Source organism: Dermacentor silvarum, chromosome 11 (assembly GCF_013339745.2).
Source record: "Dermacentor silvarum isolate Dsil-2018 chromosome 11, BIME_Dsil_1.4, whole genome shotgun sequence".
Lineage (NCBI taxonomy): Eukaryota > Metazoa > Arthropoda > Arachnida > Ixodida > Ixodidae > Dermacentor > Dermacentor silvarum.
The window spans coordinates 49,637,700-49,661,813 of NC_051164.1; the positions used below are offsets into that span (position 1 = coordinate 49,637,700).

General features: G+C 48.1%; 1 protein-coding gene across 1 annotated transcript in view; it reads left to right on the top strand.

The window, feature by feature from the left end:
• The window catches only part of LOC119433209 (E3 ubiquitin-protein ligase RNF220-like), a 65,128-nt gene that overhangs the window by 12,421 nt on the left and 28,593 nt on the right, over positions 1–24,114 (top strand). Inside the window, exons 2-4 of the mRNA XM_037700364.2 lie at positions 18,316–18,475; positions 18,990–19,180; positions 20,303–20,612. Coding sequence (XP_037556292.1) covers positions 18,316–18,475; positions 18,990–19,180; positions 20,303–20,612 — 661 coding nt within the window. The remainder of the gene's footprint in view (positions 1–18,315; positions 18,476–18,989; positions 19,181–20,302; positions 20,613–24,114) is intronic.

Below are 24,114 nucleotides of genomic sequence, written 5' to 3' on the forward strand. Positions count from 1 at the left end.
CTGAACCTCAAGAAAGTCCCGGTCGCATTCTTTATCGATCGACTATTCGAGAGAAAAGAAAACGGGTTTTCAAAATATAGTTCAACGCATGGGACATAGTTTTTTTATGTTTTGAAATAATAGCAATGTCCCCCATGCATATGATAATTTTTTCGCGATACTTTCGACGGAACTGACTTGTAAAATTTGTGATTAGCTGCAGCGAAAGAGCGTAGGCTCCTTTTCAGGCGCCTCCGTTTATAAACAGCAAAATGGTCTGTAGGAAGTTATTCGGGGGGACGTCGGAGTCGGGTGATCGTTGTGGTGATTAACAAATTTTGTAAGCGCTTCTATGGCCGCCCTGCGGACATCTTGCCGTCCAGGGGCAGACGCTTCAAGAAAGTACGGCATACAGCTGCATCACGTTATATAGTGTACATGTGCTTATAGAAGAAAGGCGACAACGCAGATTATTCACATTCTAACACCATTCAGATTATTCACATTCTAACACAACACGTAGCAGACGACTACAGAAGCAACGTGCTTGCTTAGTCGAGAATGTGGCGTATTTCTGTCGACGACGCGTGTTCACTAAAAATAAATAAAAATATAAGGGAATGAGCAAGGAGTGGGCAACTTAACAACGCCTACATCAAACACACTCAAAAGGTTTCCCTTATTTCAAAATTCCAGTCACCCGTTCCAGGAACACAGACGTCGTGCTGTGTCTACGGATATGGTCGTCTGCAGCACATATAACGAAAGCCACAGCGTGCGGCGGCATTGTTACGAGGCGGCCAGTGACGTCCATTCCCCGTGTAACGACGTTACGTCACCACACTTACGCAGCAATTACAGCGAGGAATTCGGAGACTTGCTCATTTTTCGTCAGGTCTCCTGTCTATAAATTCGCACACTGTCTGCCCCCGCCTTCTGCAGACCCCAATTTAATCTTCGGTTTAAGTGTTTACTAAATCTCGGCATTTTGAGAACGCGGAGAAACACGCACAAACAAAAGATGAGGAAAGGACTACAGGCGACGCTTTCCTGTTTTCTTTCTTGTGTTTTCTTTTTGGGGCCATGTGCAGTATCGCACATTCTGACAATATCAAGTGTACATAAACTAGTTCCAAGCAGTTCTTTTAAATATTCTCATCTGTCGTGCCTACATTGGCTAGAGATAAAAGCTCTACGAGCCGTTGTATAAGGTATGCCACGTAGTCTTTTTTTTCTCGCTAAGTCGTTTGGCGGTAGCTAGAGTCCTGTACTTGGCTTGCTTACTCTTGGCTTCGAATCGTTCTTACTTGTGGAGCGAGACAGGGAACGTACATTAGCCTGAGAGGGAACGGAGAAGACTATTGATCAGCTAAAAATAAATAAATAAATAAATAAATAAATAAATAAATAAATAAATAAATAAATAAATAAATAAATAAATAAATAAATAAATAAATAAATAAATAAATAAATAAACTGCGCTTAGGAGGAACTGCAAGAAAATCCTTATACTGTCAATGTGGCCCGAATTTCCCCTATTTGAATAATAACGGCCGTTTGTCTAGTCTTCGCTTTTGCGTCCTTCGCGCTTAGATTTTTTATGCAGTGGCGTAATTATAGACACCAATCGTCAGTCGCGTGAGCATTCGCCGCGGAATATATATATATATATATATATATATATATATGCGGCAATAATAGTTCCAAACACGTATTATAACGGCGTGACGTATGCGTTATGTCACGTGAATGAAGAAGTTTAATGGCTTCGAAAGGCGGCGCACAGCATACCGTAGCTGGAGCACCCGTCGTTGTGGCCTATAGCAGCTAATTAAGGCGCTGCGCTGCTAAACACGAGGTCGCGGGATCGACTCCCAGTCGCCGCGGCCGCATTTCAACGTGGGCGATTGCAGGAGCGACCATGTGCCACGCACCGGGCGCACGTTAAATGTCCTCATGCGTTCAAAATTTCTCCGGACTTCCCCCATCACGGCATTCCTTATAATCGTATCGTAGCTTTGTCACGTAAAAACCCAGAATGCTTAAAACCGAAGCTCAAACTGTAGCTCGAAAGATATATAGTACGGTGAGCACCAGCGCTGTTTCCAGGACTATATTTCGGTAGGGGCCTTCCAACATGTCATTTGTCCGTTCCATGCGTACGTGAAGAGGGTAGCAAAATTTGCCTGGCCTTTCGACCTGGGAACGTCACCTCTGCCCCCGTTCGTCCTATACGCTAATTGCCAGCGTGTGTTATGACACGTAAATGTTATAGGGCCACTAATGTGCCTCATAGGCGTATGTGATGCGTTTACGTGCAATTTTATAGCGCCAGTATTGATACATAGTGTAGCCACAGAGCGCCATGTCACTAATGCAGCGAACCGCTCTATTTGAACGAAGGCAGGACATCGTTTTTTTTTTTTTTCGCGTGTATTGATCAAATGAAGAAAATATCGGCCCCATCGCTTTTAGTACAGTCTTGAAGAGGTCTCAAAGCCTTCTCGAGACTACGTAATGGGCACCACCCTTTTTGGCAAGCGAAGAGAGCACGTACTTAAGCGGGTTAAAAATTCGCAGTCACTCGGCCGGCCTTAATGTTCTCAGAAGATCTATATCTCGCAGTCTTTACGCTACTGCGACGCTGACATTTCCGTTTATTTTTCAGCTAGAAATGAGAGAATATATACGCCAGACTTTCGCCCAGTTCCGTGCCGTAATTTTCTTTCCTTTTACTACGAAGAAATTATTAGCAAACAGGCCGGTAGTAAGCACAAGAAGTCAAGTTTATAAGCATCCAAGCCAGCGCCACCAGTACGCGCGGTCATATAGTTGTAAAACGCATGCCGAAGCACTTCAAGTTTGTTTTTCTCGTTCCTGGTGCGTCACCCACACGTGTGTCTACGTGGGTGGGCACAGTCGACAAGAGCACTTCCAACTCCGCGCTGTCGGCAAGGCCGCTATAGTCATTTGCCCCGCTCTCTATAACAGCCTGCAGCTGGAACGGCGCTTATTTTTCACGCCGACAGCCAATTACGCGTGCTCTTTATTTGCGCGCGACAATCGAAGCTTGGCCCGCACGGACTTGTTCCGCGCCCGTGTCTAGAAACACGCTTCAGTTCGAAGGCTGGAAGGACGCGCTGCCCCAACAATCAACGACCACTACTTTCTTTCTTTCTTTCTTTCTTTCTTTCTTTCTTCTTTCTTTCTTTCTTTCTTTCTTTCTTTCTTTCTACGCTGTTCGAGCATTAACAGCGACGCACAGGCTGCTCCCTCTAGCGGACTAACTATACAGCGACTTCTGGAAGCACTTCGTCGCCTCGACCCCAGCGCCTGCGGCGACCGACTGAAGAACTACGCAGACGCTTTCTTGCCTCCGATACGACTACAGACACTGAACTTAAGACGGCTTCTAAATATATATATATTTTGTCTTTTTCTCCAAGCCGCTTTGTATATACGACACCACTTCTCTCTTTGGGACCCCTTAGGAGAAGAATCGCGGAGCCCATTACGAGGCCACCATCGTCTCCTTTTCTCCCTAATGGCTGCCGTAGACGTCGCAGCAGCTGCGGTCACGGACGCTGCCGCCGCCAATGCACATGGCCGTATACTCTCGCCGACAGTCCACTTCCGAGCACGCAGATAGCGCCCGGACGCTTCACTACTCTCGCCTTCCCGAGCAGCGCCTTGGGTGCACCAGAGGGTTCTTCCCCCGCACAAACTGTTCCTTCTACAAAAGACTAAAAACTCCTCGTGGTACACTACCGCTGCGACCCGAAAGAAAAAAAAAAAACACTCGAAGACCATAGCACAGGCTTCCTCGTTTCGAAGCCACCCTCTGCCAGAGGGCATCATCAGCGGGTTTTTCTGCCTTTTTTTTTTTTTTTTTTTTTTGGAGCCAGCGACTATTTCAGCCGCGGAGGCGGCAGCGGCGGCAACTCTTGTGTTGTGGTCATCTCGGCGAAGGTCCCGGCTTCCCCCCCCCCCCCCCCCAACAACCCCCCCCCCTACCTTCAACCAAACCTTCTACTATCTCCAACCCGTGTGTGTACGGCGGATCTCTCACTAATTGGTCCCCGTGCGCGCTCGCGCGCGCGCTGCGCACGAGGAGGTGTCCGCATCGCGCTCCCCGTTGATGAGCCGAGTCGTTCGGTTGGGGGCGCCATGTGCATCACCAGTGGCGCCCCCCCTGTGGGGCTCGTTTGTCGGATGAAAAGCCTGTCGCGCCGCTTAAGCTATACGCCTATAGACAGACGTCATTCGCGCCCGGCGGGACGTCGCCTGAAGAAGACGTTCGGTGGCGCTGATGGCGTTGAGGGGGTTAGGGGGGTGAGGTGATGAGGATAACAAGGGAAACTAGCAGAAAGAGGAAGGAAGAGGGGAAATGACTCGGCATGCTGTAAACAACGCTTCAGCTGGTACTAAACTGGCTCGAGCTTGTCTCCTTTCCGCGGGTCGTCCTTTGAGCGAAGAAAAAATAAAGATTTCGGGGGAAGGGCGTCACGTGATTTAGGGTGCCCGTCGACTTCTCCGGCCTGCGAAGGTTGCGCGGCGTTCGAAAGTCGTTGATGCTGATGAAGATGGATATCGCCTTTAGCGAACTGCGCGGAAAATATAAGGGAGAAGAGGGAGGGAGTGACCTTGCATGCGTGCGGTTCCCGTTGAAGTGCATCGGGGTGGCTTTGTGCAGCAGAATCGACTTCCGAACGTGGCAGGCAGCAGTTAGCAGGCGGGAGCATTTCTTGCGGTTGTTGAGAAAATATTGCGAGATGATGCATTCAGTTAAGAACTCCTTCAGCGTTCGTAGGAAGGACTAGGAAAGAAAGAAAAGCATAAAACAAATAAATTGATAGATGCACTTTCTCCGCGTCCTCATCTTCCTTCGCGATAACGTTGACGAGGATTCTAGACAAACAGCAAAAACACAATTTTCGGAATAGCCTATAGTATCGCATAATGATAGCGTAGAGCTGATAAAGTCAGAGTTTCTACGGAATGCTACTCGTACCCGTGCCTGGTTTTCGAAACACCCTGAAATGAAGCTCTGTCGGTGAAGTATGCCTTTGCGAGGGTGTGTTGTGGTGATTTTTTAAAAGCAAGGACCATGGCCTTATATATTCAGACCCGTATACACTCGAAACAATGAGCGTGTTCGTTCATTTCATCAAAGACAATACCGCAATATTGCTTGTTTCCTTTTTTTTTTGTCTTTTCCTGCTGAACGCAGGGGTGTTCAGCAGCAAACAGTATGAGTGTTCTCTCATGTTTGCAATCGCCCTGTTCACATAAGACTTTATTCCAAATTCCATTATTCCATTCCATAAGTATTTATTGATGATGTTTCCTTCCCTTAGATGGTCGTAACGAAAACATATGTAGAAAAAAAAACGTTTTCGTCGATGCTCCTATCGCGTCACAACCATAGAAGCCCGATTTCTACGCGCGTAATCTAATGGCATCTTCGGCTGGCCGTGTTAGAGCGCTCTGGTAGCGCTACAAATGTCGTGTAAAACGGTTACTAAGCGTTACCGTTTGCAGAAACGGGTCCCTCTGATGATAACGAAGCAGGATCATTACTTCCATACCCGGTTATTGTCGTAATACAGCTTTAAAGTCTTTTTTCACTACTTTTGTAGCACGGCCAGAGCGCTCTGAAACGACCACTCGAAGATGCCATTAGAATCCACCCCGATGCCGGCTGCGTCTTTTCCGTGCCAAGAGATGTATTTCACGCATGCCTGTTGCCTATAGCTGTAGAAGCTACGGGTTGCCAACTTGTAAGAAACCCACCTTGTTTGACGTCTAAGCCACAGTGTCGTGCTCACGCGCCCCCGAAGTTGCACTATAATCGTTATCTTTCCACCTCTAATGACGTGATCCATGCATGGCTTCCTTTAAGGTTTATTTGTTAACGCCGAAGTTCCAGCGCCGGATGTTAGTGCTCGCAAAATACTCTGATTATACGGACTTGTTTCTAAACTATAATCGGCAAGATAAGTCTCGCGACTTGCGAGTGACTCCCGAATTCGCGAACCGATAACATATTTTTATTGTTTACCTAATTGCCTCTCGTAATACGAGTCAACCGTGACTACACGACCTAAATAAAGGCACTCGTTCACGCGATGCTAAAAAATGCCCGTTCGAAGAGTGAGCTCCGGAAAGACGGCAGGAAGCTTGTCTTTTCGCCGGACTTCGTATCCTTAATGCTCGACTGGCGCGCCGTGCTATCAGTTCATTTCGTTATTTTATTACTGACACGATCAGAATAAGATATTAGTGTGCGAAAACGATTCCGGCTATTCATTGACGCCTGGCAGAGGAAGTCTTCAACGCATATACACCTTTAGCCGCATAGTTTGTGTGTTAAAAAAAACGAATTTGGCTTTCTGAATCAACGCACGACGGGGAGTATTATACGACTCGGCTGCCAGGGGAACCCAAGTACACTCGCAGGTCATCGAGACCTCGTATACCCCCCATTCTTCGAATTACGACTGGGGGGAAGTTCCGTGACCCCTTCTTCCTTGTATTACTGAGCCGGTATACGGCTTCGCTGGAAAACTATGCCACTCATCATTCGCCGTCGACCTCACAGAAAGGCGCCACCAACTACGAAACACACTAACAAGCGGCATGTCTCAAAAAGGCCCACTGTGCCTATACAACGACAGTATACCGAGGCGCTGTTAGCAAGTCTTCTTTGAGAAAAGAAGAGAAAAATAGGAAGTGGAAGAAAGGAAGGTGGCGGCAGAAGTGCGTCGTCTGTCCCCGAGCGCTGACGACGAAACGACACAAACGCGGCCGCCGCTGGCTTAACGGAAGCGTTCATAATCCACTCGCTTCGTCTTCGCCCACCCCTCCATCGCGGCTCCTTTCGTCTTTTCAAGGCTCGTGAGAACGGCTTTTCGTACTTAACGGCGCTTGGAAAGCGCTTGCCGAAGCACGTTTCGCTTAGCTATTAGGAGTCAACGTGAGTCCGTGTGACCCTGCGCGAACGGCGAAGTTTGGTCAAAAAAAGTCGGTGGCTTGATTGAGGCCAGCGACGAAGGACCACAGCGGCACAACAAACACCCGCAGCACGCCCTCTCCCACCTCGTAAACGCATCCATGTTCTTGAAGCCGAAACCTTGGCGACGCCAGACTCTTCTGTACACTTACACTCTGTCTGAATTTCTCAATCTAAAACGTAGAGTGTTTAGTGCAACCTGCAATCCTCGTAAGCAGTGTTAAGGGTGCACTGATGTTCCAGCTTACACTTATGAGTACTGGATCCAAGTAATAAAATACACGGCGCGGCCGCACCGTATAGCTATACTGGTATGACGCTGAGTACGAAGCTCGAGCTCACTCGTACTAACACACTAACACTTTTGTTTTAGAACTAAATACTCACTCACATATATATGTCTATACTCACGCTCGCACCAACACATACTTGCCGACAATCACTCGCGTTAATTCACACTCACCGGCACTCACTCCCGTACAAACACACACACACACACACACACACACACACACACACACACACACACACACACACACACACACACACACACACACACACACACACACACACACACACGTCCAACCACACAATTCGTCACTAACTCACACTCTATCCCACGGCTGCGAAAATTAGCGCGACGTAAGTACGAGTCAGCGCGCATGCTCACGAGTGACTACGCCAACCTACGACCCTGCTCGTGATTATAGCATTCCATCAGCATCATCATATAGGGGGGTTGCTGCAGCTTACTCCCCCTGAATTGAGATTAAATGCATGTGCACTCTAAGAAATGCTTGCACCCTTCGGGGCTTTATCTCGTCTCCGAAGAACAATAATCTATATTGCCTGTAAACACCACAGCGCCAAGGCGGTCGTGTAGTTCGTGACTGTCGTTTGCTGAAACTATGTATACTCAGACAGAACCTATCTCTTCAGCTCTTCGGGACAGCATAGGTGCTGTCGCCGTTTACATGATTCTGCATATCGCAGAATACGCAGAGACGTCATTTACATTTATTACCTAACTTCGAGTTCGCGTCTCTGAACGCGCGCCGTCACGTCTAAACTTACGCGATTTTCTCTTCATTACTGATTTGCGTCGGGGATTATAAATCATCATTATTACGCGACCAAATGAATTTCTCCTTTCAGTATGCGTAATAGGCTATAATATATGAGACACAGTACCTTTGGTTTTTCGGAGTCGGGAAGAACTTGGGCTTCTCGCAGTATTTGACGGAGTGGAACAGTGCTGACGGTTATTCGGCCCTTAACTGTTCCGGGACACCAGGCGCGAAAGCTAGCTCCCAATGTCTCCGCGGAAGGAAAATTTCAGCGCCTCTTCGTTACGCCGTTTCGGTAGAAAAGATGCAGTACGGGCAATTGACGCGTGGCTGCTGGGCGCCTGTAATCTACTATCTCGTTCGTTCGATTAGGCACTGCGTCGTGACATCGGCGGACGGTCCGCCGACTATCGCCCCCCTTGCCACATCAGATGCTGCGTCATTGCAACGTCGGCAACATTTTAAGGCTCCGTTCACGTGGCTCTGTCATACGCCGATGTAACACGCTTGAGCGCTAGTTCGTCCTGTCAATGTTGCGTCGACGGTGATAACGCACTCCACAGTTAGCGCGTCGACGTGTAACGTGACCAGCAGTGTTTCTGAACGACTCGATCAGCGTAATAAAAATTCGACAGTTCAAATGTAACCCGTCGTGGTTGCTTAGTGACTATGGTGTTGGGCTGCTGAGCATGAAGTCGCGGGATGAAATCCCCGGCCACGGCGGCCGCACTTCGATGGGGGCGAAATGCAGAAGCACCCGTTTACTTGGATTTAGGTGGACGTTAAAGAACCCCAGGTGGTCCATATGGTTTTGGCACGTAAAACCCCATAATTTATTTATTTAAAACGAGTACAAATGTTGAACAGCTGCCTTTGTGAACTCTTTTTTTTTTCTTTTACCGCGGACAATACGAAAGGGGAATAAGTCACATATAGTAAGACGCAGTGAGGGCCACGAAGCCTTTGCAGCTGCTCACCAGTTGTGTGATGTTGTTCTCCTATGTTTTTTATCTATCTCATGATAATACACGAGTTTCACTTAATCGCAAACTAAACCCGTGAAATTTTATTCACATTTTTTTAGGCTGCCTAAACCCCAGCAAAAGATGCTGAACGGGCTAATTTCTTTTGCTTTTCAGTCTGATGTATACGCGCTCTAAGTGATTATGCATGTAAATCCACTTTCCATATCATGCTTATCGGCTGCATTCTATGCATTCACAGTTGCCGAACATCCATTTGTTATTTGTGCCAGTATAGTTGGAATTCCATCCGTCTGCTAACAGCAAATGGCGGAGTTGTCTCTACTGCTTTTATTTTGTACTGCTTACGTTTATAATTTCAATTCACAAAGCTACTGGTTTACTAAAACACAGGGTCCTTCAATCTAGAACGAACATATATACATGCCGGATTCAGCACACTGATGACCAAGATCTAAAGATCCCTCCTTTACTTATACGACGTAATGCCGACCACTTTACAACATCTGTAAAATCGAGCAGATTTGAGTCTACACGCTGGCGTCCCGTATAAAGCGTGACGTCGTCCAAATTCGCTAGGCAGCCCAGATGCGGCTACATGGAGTCCAAAATGCGCTGTAATTATTCAAACTATAATTCAGTCCCCGTAAAAGAAAAAAAAAAGGCTTCGATCAAGAAAACGCACCACGCCTCTCGAATATACTTTCACCTTAGAATTCTCGCACAAGCTCGCCGGGGCGTCATGAATTCTGGTGGTTTGTACTCCGATCTAGTTAAATTCTTAATTATCGTTAATGACAGCAATATGTTGTATTTTAAGAGAACCATATACTTGACTTGCCAAGTTTAGAGAGCGTTTACGGCGCCACAACGGCCAAAATAAGGGAAAGAGTATACATTGGGATCTGTGACGTCACACTTACATACTGGCGCTGGTGTTTTGGCGCAACATTTAAAAAAAAACTTTTATCATCAATTGCTCTTCCAATAGGAAAATATTACAGCAAAATTAATGAAATCAAACTTTCACAAAAAATATTTTACCAGTCCAAACCCATATACTGTTTGTCTTTAGTGTCCCTTCAAATCGCGTAATTTAATTTACCAAACGAAGAAATTTTTTAAAAATGCCGCCAGCAAATGTCCTGCGCACTCCCACGGAAAAGCAGACGACGCAACTTTGTCGTCTGCTTCGAGCAGACGAGCCTTCTTTCACGGCGGCACGACAATTGCAGACGATATATACGACGGGCTCGCTGTTGAAAGAGGATTCCGACAAAAAAGGATCGCTGCTCATTAGTGCATTCCGTGCTGGGAAGGGAAGGGGGGGGGTCAATAGGGACGAAAAGGGAACGCCGGGCGCGGCGGGATTGGGGAGGAAAAAAAGGGGGTGAGCGGGCACAGCATCGAACACAAGTTCCCTCCGCGCTCGAAAGGAGATCCCGTCTTCGCGGCATTCTCCGTCCAGGCGGAAGAGCAATTGGCCGTCGACGCTCTGTCTTCGTTGGCGCGCGGCCCCGACCGCGCGGGTGTTTTGCCATGCATGGCTTCGCGAAGCGACGCCGCTTTTATACGGATGACCCGCCATTACTCAAGCATCCGTGCAACGCACCACAGCACAGCCGCCGCTGTTCGGCCCACTTTCTTCTTTGGTTCTTTTGTTTCTATCTTGCTTCCGTGTCGAGATCTTGGCTCGCGGCTGCTTCCTCCGTGGCACCCATATGAATGACCCTGGGGGGGTCGGAAAAGTCGTTACTTTCGCGCGACCCTCGGGTTTTTTGTCCTTGACGTAATTAAAACGTACTCTCTCATTCCCGCGTGAGAGCAGTGTGTTCCTTTCGGGGCGTCGTGGTAACCGTTGCGCGTTTCGACAGTGACGGAAGGTGTTTGTGCGACGATGAGATCAATGCGCGTAACAATGGCCGAGCTGGGAAGTGGTGCGCATTCCAAAGGAGTGCAGCCTATACGACGTCCTGACTTACTGTGTGTCCGGCACTTATGGGGAAAATACGAATGCTTCGCTAATCCGCGACGGCCATCTCGGGCAGCAAAATAACGCGGTCTATTTCGGATAATTGGTTATTTCACGATCGATCTGCAGGAGCCTGTAGAACCACGTGAGAAGTTTGCTTTAACGCACGTCTGTCAAATAATACGGACAACAGTGCTGCACACACTGCCATGAAGAGGGAATTAGGGGATGGCTTCAAAGCCTACTAAGGGAGGTGGGTAAGAGGAAGGGAGATCGGGCTAAGTACCGCTCACTTTGGAAGCTTCGCATGCAAAATGCCGTAGCGAGTTACTATACTCCATCTCACAAGTCGTTTGCGGTGCTGCCGAAAGTATGAGGCGTACACAAGGGCAATATCCTTGCGCAGCGTAATATAGTTCCAGGCGTAACCGTCTGATTAATGGCCGGATTAGAGTGTTTTTTTTTTGTTTTTGTTACTTGGTACATGATACGTTACATCCATGCGTGACCTGTTGGGACCTTTACGCATGCGCGTCGTACACCACGAATTCAGCAGCCACTGAGCAGACTACGTGGCGCGGATGAATACATTTCAAGGGGCGTACGGCCTTCCTATTGGCTAAGGAGTCCTACAGCTTCCAGAGTGCTGCGAATGACTTGTGAGATGGAGTATAGTGTCTATTATGTTTGTCTTCGAGGGAAGTCACCATCTCAGACCGGTACTTGACCCTGAATGTCTTAGATACATCGTCCCGGACTGCCCAGGGTTGCTCGCGAAGCTGTGTAAGCCAATGCTGATTGGCTGAAAGCAGTAGGCCTCTGGCAGTCCTGAGCACATGTCGAAGATACCCAGCCATTCGCATTCCCACGCGGTGTTGTGTGCACTTGGAATTGCCTCCCTTGCGTACACGGTCACAAGTGGACATTTATGAGAGGCGGAAGCCAATGCAATAGATAATACATAAGATAAAAGACGTAACAGTTTCTCGAGCTTTGAAATCTTCCGATCCGTCTTGCGTCATTCGTCCCTTATCAGGCTCGTTGCGTGAGAGCCTGATAAGGGACGGATGCATGCACTGATACATTTCGTTTTAAATTACTTTTTTGGGGGGCTTTGTAAAATGGTTCGAATGCCACCACATTGCCGGGACTGGCCATTCGGCGAGGCAGGCGATGCAAAACGGAAAACGGAATCGATCATTAATAAAGACAGGCACCGGGGTAATGCCATTCCTGTGATTTCCTTCGAGACGTCTAGCATATAATAAAGAAAAATGAGAAAGAACGAAAAAAAATGAGGATTCAGTCCTTGCCCGAAATTTCCAGTAGCAGCACGGCACTAACCCAAGGACAGAAGCTTGGAGATACGTCGGCATGTATTACAAGTTGACAAATTCTTCATATGACGCAGGACTTACTTCACCCAGTTACCTCTCGCTCAGACACGGCGGTTTTCTCGGCGTTAAAAGCATGCGAGAACCAACAAAGGTAAATCGAGCTGCGATGTCAAAAACAGGGCACAACGAGAACCTTTTCTCACGCTGCGGCTTTGCCAAGTGTCACAGCACAGTATAGTAAGGAAGAGAAATATACTACCTCATGCCCAACCGCTCGGCTGTTGAGTAGATAAATTCCGCCATATTGCTCTTTTCCAAGCATTTCACGAGTTGGCGTAATGTTTTGCGTGTGCAACTTAATTGACAAACCTACCATCGAGCAAAGGCAGAATTATGCCTTTGCTCGATGGTATGCAGAAAGAATATGCAGAATTACTGTGGAGAAGGGGGTAAGGGGACCGTGCTGTTTTACACGATTATGACGTAATACAGCCACCCTTCCAGCGGAGCGATATAGACTTGTCCAAGCTCAAGAGCAAGGAAAAACGTTTATCGATAGGAAAAGTTGTAGGGGAAGGAAGAGGGAAGACTAATCAGGTACCATTAGAGCATTATACATATATAATCGGTACTGTGAACAGGTACACACGCGCTTTACATTTAGGCATGTGCAGCACGGGCTAGAAAAAAAAAAGAAACAAGAGTTAAGAACCATTTGCGTGTTTTTATATATATAGCGACAAGGCATTGGTTCGAGAGCTTCAAGTATTTGAACGGAGGTTTTAGCAACAGGTGTTTTGCCGGCGGCGAGTAAAATTGGAAAGGCCCCAATCAACTGCCTGAGCATAACCTTGATTTGATCATCCGATGACGAAGGTTCGTCTGTTGCATTGAGGGCTGCGCTTCTGCGCTATAATAATATCTTGCGATGACAAGCGTCTGTTCCACCTTCAGATGTCACATCTAAATAACAAAAATTTAGATTCCGTTGTGTGGTCTTTTTAGCCGTAACCAAAGCCACCTTTAGCGAATTCTAGCTTGACGGACAAAGATTATGCAGAGTGGCCTTCCGTGCCCACGGTCAAACTCTGTGTGCAGCTTTTTGGACGTTTGGTGGCTTCCTCAGATGAGGATGAAGTAAAACAAAGGGCGCGCGTGGACTTCGGACCATATTGGTTCCTGCTTTGTGTAACGGCAAATAATTTGTAAATCTATGTAAATATACGTTTTCCCGTAACGATACCAGTACCGTAATAGTACGGCAAGTTTCTTTTTTGACAGTGCACTATACCTGAACAGTGACGACTCAAACCAGCGTTCCGTGTTCTTCCTCTTGTAGCGAATTCGGATGAAGCGTTGTACAACAGCAGGACATTGAAAGAACGACAGACATGCAGACACTTAGGCGCAATTAGAGCAGGAGGTTGGGCTAGTTGTTGCGTATTCCAGACTTGAGACTTTGTTAACTATATAGTGCTAAAAAGACTTAGGACGAGAACAAGAAGCTGACAGGCGACAAGGCTTAGACTTCGAGTGCTCTGTCCGTCTGTCGTGCCTTCTTGCGTCCTGTTCCCCGTGTTGCGCAACACTTCATCTCAACATCAAAGACCAGCAAGCCCACGTCACCATTCTCGTCGCTTTCCACATCCTCTCTCTCGCTCACCCTCGAAACGAAAATCTCACATTCATTACATCTGACACGAAATGCTACGACGAGAACAAACGCAGCTCGAATCTCCATCAAGCACTGCTGCAAACGTATAGTTCGTATTTCTCTTTATATACGAGCGCCGCAGGGGTTCTGCAATTTCTTAAGAGAAGACGAAGCAGCATTACGTTTCCGAGTAACGTAATTGATTTGGCTAGTTGGTGTCGAAACATCTTGCGCGAAAGCGCGAAAAGTTTGACAGCGAGGGCAGGAACACAAATACGCGAGCGCGAGCCTCGTGTGCTTATGTTCTTGTCTCGCTGTCAAACGTTGCGTTCCCCGCTCTTTCACGCGAGATGTAACGTTACGTTTCCGTGGATAAGTGAACCCTTATGGGGAGTCGTCTTACGGTGGCAAACTTTTCTATTTCCCTGACCAGCAAGCTCGAACCCTGCGCGCTTCCGCGAACAGCTTCGTGTCCCGACACCCGCATCGACCAGCGAGCGAGTACAGCGCCGCGGGCGGCCGAGAGAGAGAAAGGGTGATGCGATTTCGCTCGAGGCGAAGGGAGGAGCGGGGGCGAAGAAGCGAAGGGGGTGAGAGCCGGAGTCTAGGAGAATGAGAGAGATGGACTCCGGAGAGAGCCCGAGTCCCCGGCCCGAAACCCCGGGCGAAGACGACGATGCACCGAGCGGGAGAGAGAGAGAGCAACCCTCGGGTGGCTGCAGCGACAGAGGTTGCTCCCGGGGCCGAGTCTGTTGCCGCGCGTCGACCAATGGGGTGCGAGCGCCCGGTCCGCTCGTGGAGTCCGCCCCGGGCTCCCGCCTGACTCCCGGAACCCGGGCCCGCCGCTGCGGAAACTCCACTGAGCGAACCGGGCGAGGGGCGGAGTGTTGTTCATAGAAGAGTCGAGACTCCGCCTTCGGTCGCGCTGGACCTATCTATGCCTGTGCCGCGCTATGGGCTGCGCGGGTTGGAACTGCGGTGACTTGCTGCGCTCTGCGGTGGTTTTGCTACTGCGGAACGGGGGCGATGGAAAGGGTGGTGAACCGGGGGAGGGGGGGAGACGAGGGGGAGAAGGGAAGACAGTATAGGTGAGGTTCGAGTCAGATACGAGGGGGGTAAGTTTGGTTCGGTCTCGGAGCTTCGTTCCCTTCATTTTGTGCGTCCACTAACCCTTCTCCCTCGCGTGGGCCTCTGCCGCAGTGGCACCCGCCACTGCTGCAGTCCGGCGGCGGCGCACACTGTAGATACGGTGCAGTCTGTCTCCGCCCTGAAGCAGGAAGCCCGCTAGCGCCCCCTAGGCCGGCTTCATGGAGTAACTGGAAGGGAAGGGGTGGTACAGTGCGGGGAGGGAGGTAATAGTTTGGGGCAGGAGTACGAAGGAGGGAGAGAAAGGCGGAGATAAGCGAAGAAAATAATGTGCGACGCGGGAAGAGCGAGGGGGAAGTGGAGAGAAGGTTATGGATGAAGGGCGAAAGCCCGCAGAGTTTTGATCAAAGTCGTATTATCAACACCGCTGCCACGCCGCTGTACTGCGCTCGTGTGTGTATACGGTCGCAGTGCGCGCGGACTCGCTCGAAAGCGGTCGAGGAAAGAGGGAGAGAGATGTTTAGTGGCGGGGCGCCAACTTCTGGCGGCCTGTTATTCTAGCTCCGTTACGCTTTTCATTTCGGCTTGCGCCGTCTGCCTCTCTATCTCCGTCCAAACGAAAAACTCCATTTCGCTTCTGCATGTTCTTTTATCTTTATTGTTGTTGTGTTTTCGCCCAAGCGAGTGCGCAGTCTTCTATTTTTTTTTTTCTCGTAATATTGCCCAACCCTCTAACCCCGCGCTAACCGCTCCGCCATTGTGGCCGGCCTCTCCTGCGCCCTGCCGTATCGCCAGCCGCCATATTGATTCTGCAGCTATGCTCTGGGTGCCTGTGGAAGCGCCTTGGAGGCCTTTCGTAGTCGCCAATGTCTTATTCCTGTCTAACTTTGAGAAACGATTGTCTCGATTGAGAAATAATAATTACTTGAGAATTAAATCTTTGACAAATAAAATAAAGTCTTGTTAGCTCCGGCAGCACTCCGGTACTAACTTTGAGAAACGATTGTCTCGACTGAGAAATCAAGATTACTTCAGAAATAAATCTTTGACAAATAATAAAGTCTCCGTAGCTAAGTAATCTGAGTGTATGGTGGTGCGCGGTACAGCCCTTAAGCTAACTAGAAAATGTGTCCAACTTGGTCTTCTGCTCTATACCCGCAAATGGTCGTTAAACAAGAAGTCTTCTTTGGAAACACCAATCAAAGCTTCGCTTAAACCGATTCCCACAACGCGTGGGACCTGCAACTTGTTTTTGGAAAGAGACTTATTTTGACCACGCGACGTACATGCTTACTTAGGCTAGAAACATGGTCACGTCAGAATAAAGTAACGCCTAATGTAAATATAAACTAAATATGTTCTACTTCGACCCATAAATTAACAAGTTGATGCCGAAATAAGTGTAACCTGTCAAACCACAGTTTCACAGCGTACAAAAATACACAACTCTCTGGGTGTTTGGTTTCAGAACATGTCCTGGAACGAGCACGTGGAAAAATTGGCCTCGAACTTCAGCCGAAACGTAGGTTGACTTTATAAGCTCTGCCTTCTTACACCGTTAGCGCTGACTGAAAGCGATATACAACGCGCTCTTTTACTGTCAATTATCGCACTACTGTGAGAAATTGTCGAGTGAGGATGATGATGATCACATTCCTCAGTAGAGCGTCTACTTCGAGAAATCACCGTATGCTGGAAGTAATGCAAAAAAAAAAGTACTACTGATGTCTGAAAACTACTTTGTGCGCTCGAAGGACGTGGGGGTACACTCCCCTCTTTTATAGACAGTGTTTATAGAGACCTAAGCAGGGCTACAAATACCACCTTCTGGGTTATCTTTACAAAAACACATTATATCAATCAGTAGCAGTACATGCCACAAAACGCTGTTTTACTTAATCAGCGTAATGAGATAGCGATGTTAGGAACCATCTATGAACCACATTTGGTCTCATACCAAGTATCAAAGGTGTTAAATCGATTATAGGCGAGCATGATAGCCTTATTTTACCCAACGGAAAATTCATGCGCCAGATAGATTGTGTACCACAAAGTTATCGCAATAAATAGTATGCCTAATGTAGAGCTTTGTTTTCTTGCTGATATGTACGTTTTCTAACTGGTTGGTACATTTCAGAAGTTGTGGATGAGCATTTCAACTTCAATGAACTTGCATTTTTGAACACGTTTTAACGCAAAATAAGAAACGAAATAAAACACTTGTTTTGTTGGATCTTCAAGTTTTGGTGTAACGGAGTTTTCTCCTTAACCTTCTTTGCATGTTGTTGCCATGCATGCGAATTAGCGTTTTGAACTGCAAACTGCTCATATCCAGGTCGAGTCCTTGGCCTTTAGCTCTGCCGCAGTTTTCTGAACATTACAGAAATAAAGTAATTCTTATTTTTCTTTCTACCGGTTGCTTCTTTCTTCAGCTCGGGAATATTCGCAGACTAAGCCTCTGACTATGGAGTGGCGTCACCGTCATTAAGATACCGCATACGCTCACCACCCGAACGCTCCGAGCTCTCTACGTATTCTGACATCATCTTAAGGATAGACTGTTCTAACTTTCTTGCGGGTACCGAGTTAGCTCGGTAGAAGATAACGAGCCAAATTCTAAATTGCTTAAATGATCCAGAGTCGGTATAATGCAAGGAATTCTTTCGCTCAACTATGCCCCTTTCATACCATCCACCGTTGACGTAGGCACTTCGCAGGCGTTACGTAGGCAAAGCAGACTTTGACGTCACTTGTACCATTGACGACGCGCGAAAAAGAATATAGCATTGGCACAGAAACGCTACATTACACCGGTCCACACTGTAAAATAATTTACACCCTTGAAAGAGAAAAAGGGCGTAAATATGTCTGCAACTCGTACCCTGACACCCAGAAAGGGTGTAAGGGTGTGAGTTCTGGATCGACTTACACCCTTATTCACTTTTTAAAGGCGCAAATTCTTTTGCAGTGCTGGGCCGCGAAATTGTAGCGATGCCTTTTCGCGCTTCATCAATGGTCAGTAGGCCCGCTTATCAACGCGATCGGCCAGCCGTGAACGGTGGATGATAAGGGCGGCATGAGAGCGAGCGGGAGGAATCGCTACAAAATCGTACACCCTTGATGAGTAGCGGTCCCACTGCCTGTCGTTCGCGCGTCACACCTCCCGGCGTTCTAATCGCGGCCCTAGAGACAAACATCCCCGCGCGTTCTTCCTTCGGTATGCAGGGTGCCGGCGGGGGCCTGGACGATGGCGGGCCGCCGTCCCCGTTCCTGATGGGCGGAGTGCCTTCCAGTCCCTCGCCCGACGACAAGGGCCGCTCGGCGGGCGTCGGCGGCACCACGACCGGAGGCGTGGGTCCCCTGCTGCCCACGGCACAGCCCGCCGGTCAGTGCTCGTCATGGGTCGCGACACCACCTTGTCCGAAAAAAGAAAGAGAAAAACCATTTGCCCCATATCCAATACACCCTTATGTACAGTCGCGTGCAATATAAGCTGCATCACGGTCCGAGCGTTCGAAAGGGCACCAAGACTGCATGGCGGTGCCGACATTGCGAAAAATTTGTGCAATAAATACCAGTAACGGTGTTTAGTTCTCCATTTATTCCTATGTCGGTGCCGCCGTGAAGTCTTCGGACCCTTTTGAACACGTGCACCGTGTTGCAGCTCATATTGCACGCGACTGTGCGTATATGGCAGTCCCGTACGAAAACCCGCATGTTGCCGTATAACGGGGCAAGTCTCATATGATTCCAAGATGACCACATGGGTGTCCCCACATGGTCATATGGCCATATATGGTGCGACACCGCACGTCTTCCTCCTGCCCCGTTCCATCAAGATGACTGCTGTCTGTGTGCCCACTTCAAATGACACTGTCGTGCCATGCCCCGGTGCGCAGGTTTCCCCCTGCTCGGTGGCAAGCAGCCCGGCGGCTTCCCCCTGTCCCTGCTGTACGGGCAGCCCTCGTCGTACCTGCTCGTGGGATCGGCGCCCTTCATGCCGCTGCCGCCGCAGGGGGACCTCTCGCGGGGGCTGCTGTTCCCGCCCCTGCACGCGGGATTCGACCCACTCGCCAAGGTACTCCAGGCCGTACGTGACCAGAACAACCAGGCATATTTACCGTGGCGATCGCAGGAATTTGGCGATGACACATCTTGCTGCTATCTATCTATCTATCTATCTATCTATCTATCTATCTATCTATCTATCTATCTATCTATCTATCTATCTATCTATCTATCTATCTATCTATCTATCTATCTATCTATCTATCTATCTATCTATCTATCTATCTATCTATCTCAAAAGCGCGTAGTCTTCGCAGAAGGGACGAGGATTTCTCAGCAAATAACCTGTCAATCATTTTTTATACGTATTATCGCTTACGGAACACCGAAATATAGGGGATGTAGACGCGAGCAAGCAGCACTGACGGCGCCATCTTGTGACAGCGAGTTCAACCAGAGTACACAAAACTAACACAAGTAGAATACCCTAACAGCCCTGCGATTGCCATCGATGACCTGAAACGTCTGGTTCTGTCCCGCCACAGACGCAGTATCGGGAACAAACGCACCTCAAACCGAAGTGTGGAGTCATACAACGACAGGGTAGCGCCGTATAAGGAGAAGCCAGCAGAAAAATAGACGCTTTAATTGCTTGCATTCGGTAAGGAGGCAGGCGTCCTTCCGTTCACCTGATCCCTTTCCTCCATTTAAGGTCACACGCCGTCGTTTCCAATAATGACTTCAACCACACTAACGATATATTGTTCTGCTTATTTGCTGGCATAAAAGCTTTGATAGTAAAGTTGTCTTCATGCACCCACCTAGCTATATTTGCTCTGTTTCTTCTTTCGCCCAGTTATCCCCCTTTCAAAGTGCAAGTATAACGAAAACATGATTGCGCCTGGGTGACGTCCTTTCTTCGGTATTTTTTATTCGAAAGAACATTCTTGCAACAAACAAACATTTCTCCCTCCTTGCGGTTCAAGCACAGCGTCACAAGATGCTCGCGACCAGCGCTGCTGCTCCGGCCTGTGGTTGCGTTATTGCGGTGTACCGTTTACAGCAACACTCATACAGACGTGCTAAAACTGTTCGGCGTTAGTGCACGACCCTGTTATAACACGTATAGTACAACCGGCGCGCCCTGACCCGATGCTTAACTGCCAGCGCGTGTAACGTTTTTTTCCCTATGCATACAATGCAGGAGCGCATGGCGTCGTGCCTCGACCTGGCGGCCCGCTCGTACGCGCACCAGCAAGCCGCGGCCGCCCACCAGCGAGCCGGAGCCAACAAGGGCGGCTCGTCCCCGCACGACGTGAGGAACTCTTTGCTGGGCGCCCCGACGTTGCCCTTTCCCCCGGGACTCCACGACCGGTGGCGGTCTCCGCACCACGTGTCGGACCTGCTGTCCTCGTCCGGAGACAACGCGGCGTCTCCGCCATCGCCCTTCGGAACGGACCGCAGCGGCTCGCCCGCCAAGGGGCTGGACCTCAAGAGGACGGACCACCTGAGCGGTGAGTGCGAGGCCAGCGTCGACGAGCTGGTTTGGCTGGTACCTTGCGCGGGGTACGTGTAGTTCCTCGCTACGAAGAGGGCAGTGGCCGGCTGACGAAAAGAAAGCACTATTTAAAAATTGACAGTCACTTAAGTATATTTACGTGATTTCAATGCGAAAGCATTATGACTTATGAAAGCATTATTGGTTACTTCCATGATACGTAATGTCATACGTGGCCACGTGTCCTTCACAACTCTACCTTAATCCACCTTGTTCGAACTTGTACCAACTTTTTTCGCCTCAATTAACTTTAATCCAATTTGCTCAAACTTGTGCCAACCTTAATACACCTTGATCTAATTTGTACCGACCTTAATCTACTGTATTACACCTTAATCCACTTTAATTTAACCATCATTCACTTTACTTCACCTTAATTCGCTGTACTCCACAATTAGTTGCATTGCTCTAACTTGTGCAAACTTTACTTCGCTTGGCATCACTCTAGTTCTCCTTAATCTACATTAATTAGCCATAATTACTATTAATCAACGTTGTTATACCATTTACTATCTTCTGTATAACTACTGACGTCATACAAGCCGCTGATGGCGTCACATTGAGTTTTGGTACCACTCGTTGCGGACAACGCCGGCTATTCTGCATCATGGGACATGTATATGCGTTCGCAATAATAAAGAAACTTTACCACCTACAGTAAAGTGCGCGCACAATGCCACGAATGCAGTGCTATAAACAAACTCGTAAAGCCTGCCTGCATTCGTCGCGAACCGCTGGCCGATCAACCTTGGCAGCGTTGGCACCGGCGAGGCACAACGCTGCAGGGACGCGCGCTTGCTGCAATGTCCCGAAGTTGCCTTCCCCTCGATCCTTCTTCGCGTCGACTTATGAAGTCGTGGCTCCGCTTGCGCCGCGATGCGCAGAGCATCACGTGACGAGTCGGGCACCACCATCCACGCAGCATCGTCACGGGGTGGCGGCTGCTGCTGATCAACCCTTCCGGTCAGATATCGATACTCAAAATGCCTGTAGCCTCGGTGATTTCCACAACCTTTAGGCGCTGCCACCCTTATTAACCCTTATTAATTGAGAAAGTGTAAGAATTGGGTTGAAGATGAATATGCAGAAGACAAAAATAATGTTCAATAGCCTGGCAAGGGAACAAGAATTCAGGATCGCCAGTCAGCCTCTAGAGTCTGTAAAGGAGTACGTTTATGTAGGTCAATTACTCACAGGGGACCCTGATCATGAGAAAGAAATTTACAGAAGAATAAAATTGGGTTGGAGTGCATACGGCAGGCATTGCCAAATCCTGACTGGGAGCTTGCCACTGTTGTTGAAAAGTGTACAATCATTGCATTCTACCGGTGCTATGGGGCAGAAACTTGGAGGTTACCAAAGAAGCTCGAGAACAAGTTAAGGAGCGCACAAAGAGCAATGGAACGAAAAATCTTAGGAGTAACGTTAAGAGACAGGAAGAGAGCGGTGTGGATCAGAGAACAAACGGGGATAGACGATATTCTAGTTGACATTAAGCGGAAGAAATGGAGCTGGGCAGGCCATGTAATGCGTAGGATGGATAACCGGTGGACCATTAGGGTTACAGAATGGATACCAAGAGAAGGGAAGCGCAGTCGAGGTCGGCTGAACACCAGATGGGATGATGAAGTTAGGAAATTTGCAGGCGCAAGTTGGAATACGCTAGCGCAAGACAGGGGTAATTGGAGATCGCAGGGAGAGGCCTTCGTCCTGCAGTGGACATAAAATATAGGCTGATGATGATGATGATGATGATGATAATGATGATGATGATGATGACCCTTATTAACTGACACAATTCCGTCTAGCCATTTCCCTCTCTTCCTTTTTTTTGCATTAACTGTAGGTCCAAGTCCCTGAAAGATCCATGAATGTTTGTCAGGCTTCCTGGCAACTGCAGCGTTGTTTTTTCTCCACCTTCGCCTCTCCGCGCCGCTACCGTTTTACGCTGCGAGGAGGCGAGCGCCATCTGGATGGGGTTTTCGCAAATAACATACCCGGGCGCGCCGCTGTTGGTATGGTAGAAATGCTGGAAAAGGGGTTTCCTCTCAACAGAATTATGTTTTCTTGTACATTCAAATTACAATCCGACGCTACCAAGTCTGTATGTTGTAGTTTAGCCACTTTACGATTTTTCTGACGGGTTTTACTTTGAGAAATTCAATTTTGTTCACTAAAGCCTCTGCGCCATCCGGAGGGCCTGGGTGGTCGGGATTATTTTCTCCGCCACGGACGGCGGCGCTTACGCCGACACCGGATTTTCTGCCACACGGGGACCTTAACGCTATCACGTTAATAATGTGGTATAAGCTCGCTTGTGAGGTAAGACTCATGTTACTGGCCATATGGTCAGAACAAAATGAAGTTTCTAGATGCGTACGCATCCCTTGTTCACAACCGATTGTTTCGACTATGGTCAGTACATTGCTTCTTTCCTAACAATGAATTTGAGCGGCCAGACGGCTTAGAGTTTCCTACAATAATCACTAGGGGGAACTCTGGCGCGGCGATCGTTTAGCCATGGGAATGATGGATAGTGCACGGATTTGTCTGACCTTCGTTCTTGTGGATTCAGATGTCCTTGTGGCTTCGTTTTTTACCCTATATCTGCCTTAACTGGCCTAAATTTAAAAGCAATCTGTACGTATATGTGTGAGCATTCACTTGAAGGAGTTCTCAACAGGCTCTACACAGTAGGGTCTATTATGAAATGGAACACTTAACCAACCATACAGCCAATATACTTGGATTGTTTTGTTAGCATTTGTATATTTAACAAAAATGTGGCCGTTGTAATAAGTCGATTGTATATTTATGCATAAAACATTCTTCCGTGGACGTTCATGTCATTTTTCATCGATAACTGATGGGAATGCACGAAACTAACTGCGTGTTCTCTATAACAATGATCCATGCGGTATGTTGTGAAGTTCCCCTTCTGCCGCGGCACCGAACTCTTGGGCTAGGCATGTTCGCCAACGTCACCACGTGGCCGTGACGTCATGCCTTGGAAAATATTCATTTGTCGCAAGAAATGCCGCGGGATTCGGCGGCACGCAGTACCAGCGTCTTTGAAAGTGCTGTCGAGCTGCTAGCTAGAAAGTCATTATTATCATTATTACTATTATTATTATTATTATTATATTATTATTATTATTATTATTATTATTATTATTATTATTATTATTATTATTATTACTGAATGCTTCTAGCCTTAATTCAACTGTCTTTATTTACAATATAACAGTACAATGCACTGCTGTTCCTTCGTTATGTTTGTTAGTTTCCTATATTACTCCTATAAGGATTTTTCATTCATTTACTTTGTCGTTTTTGACCCGAGCTACGGCCCGCGTCTCAGCGGTCCCATATCTATGGTGGACATGAGCAACGATCACCACTATACCTTGTATCGGGTGTACAGCCCATCAATACACTTACTCAGAATCAGTTAGCTG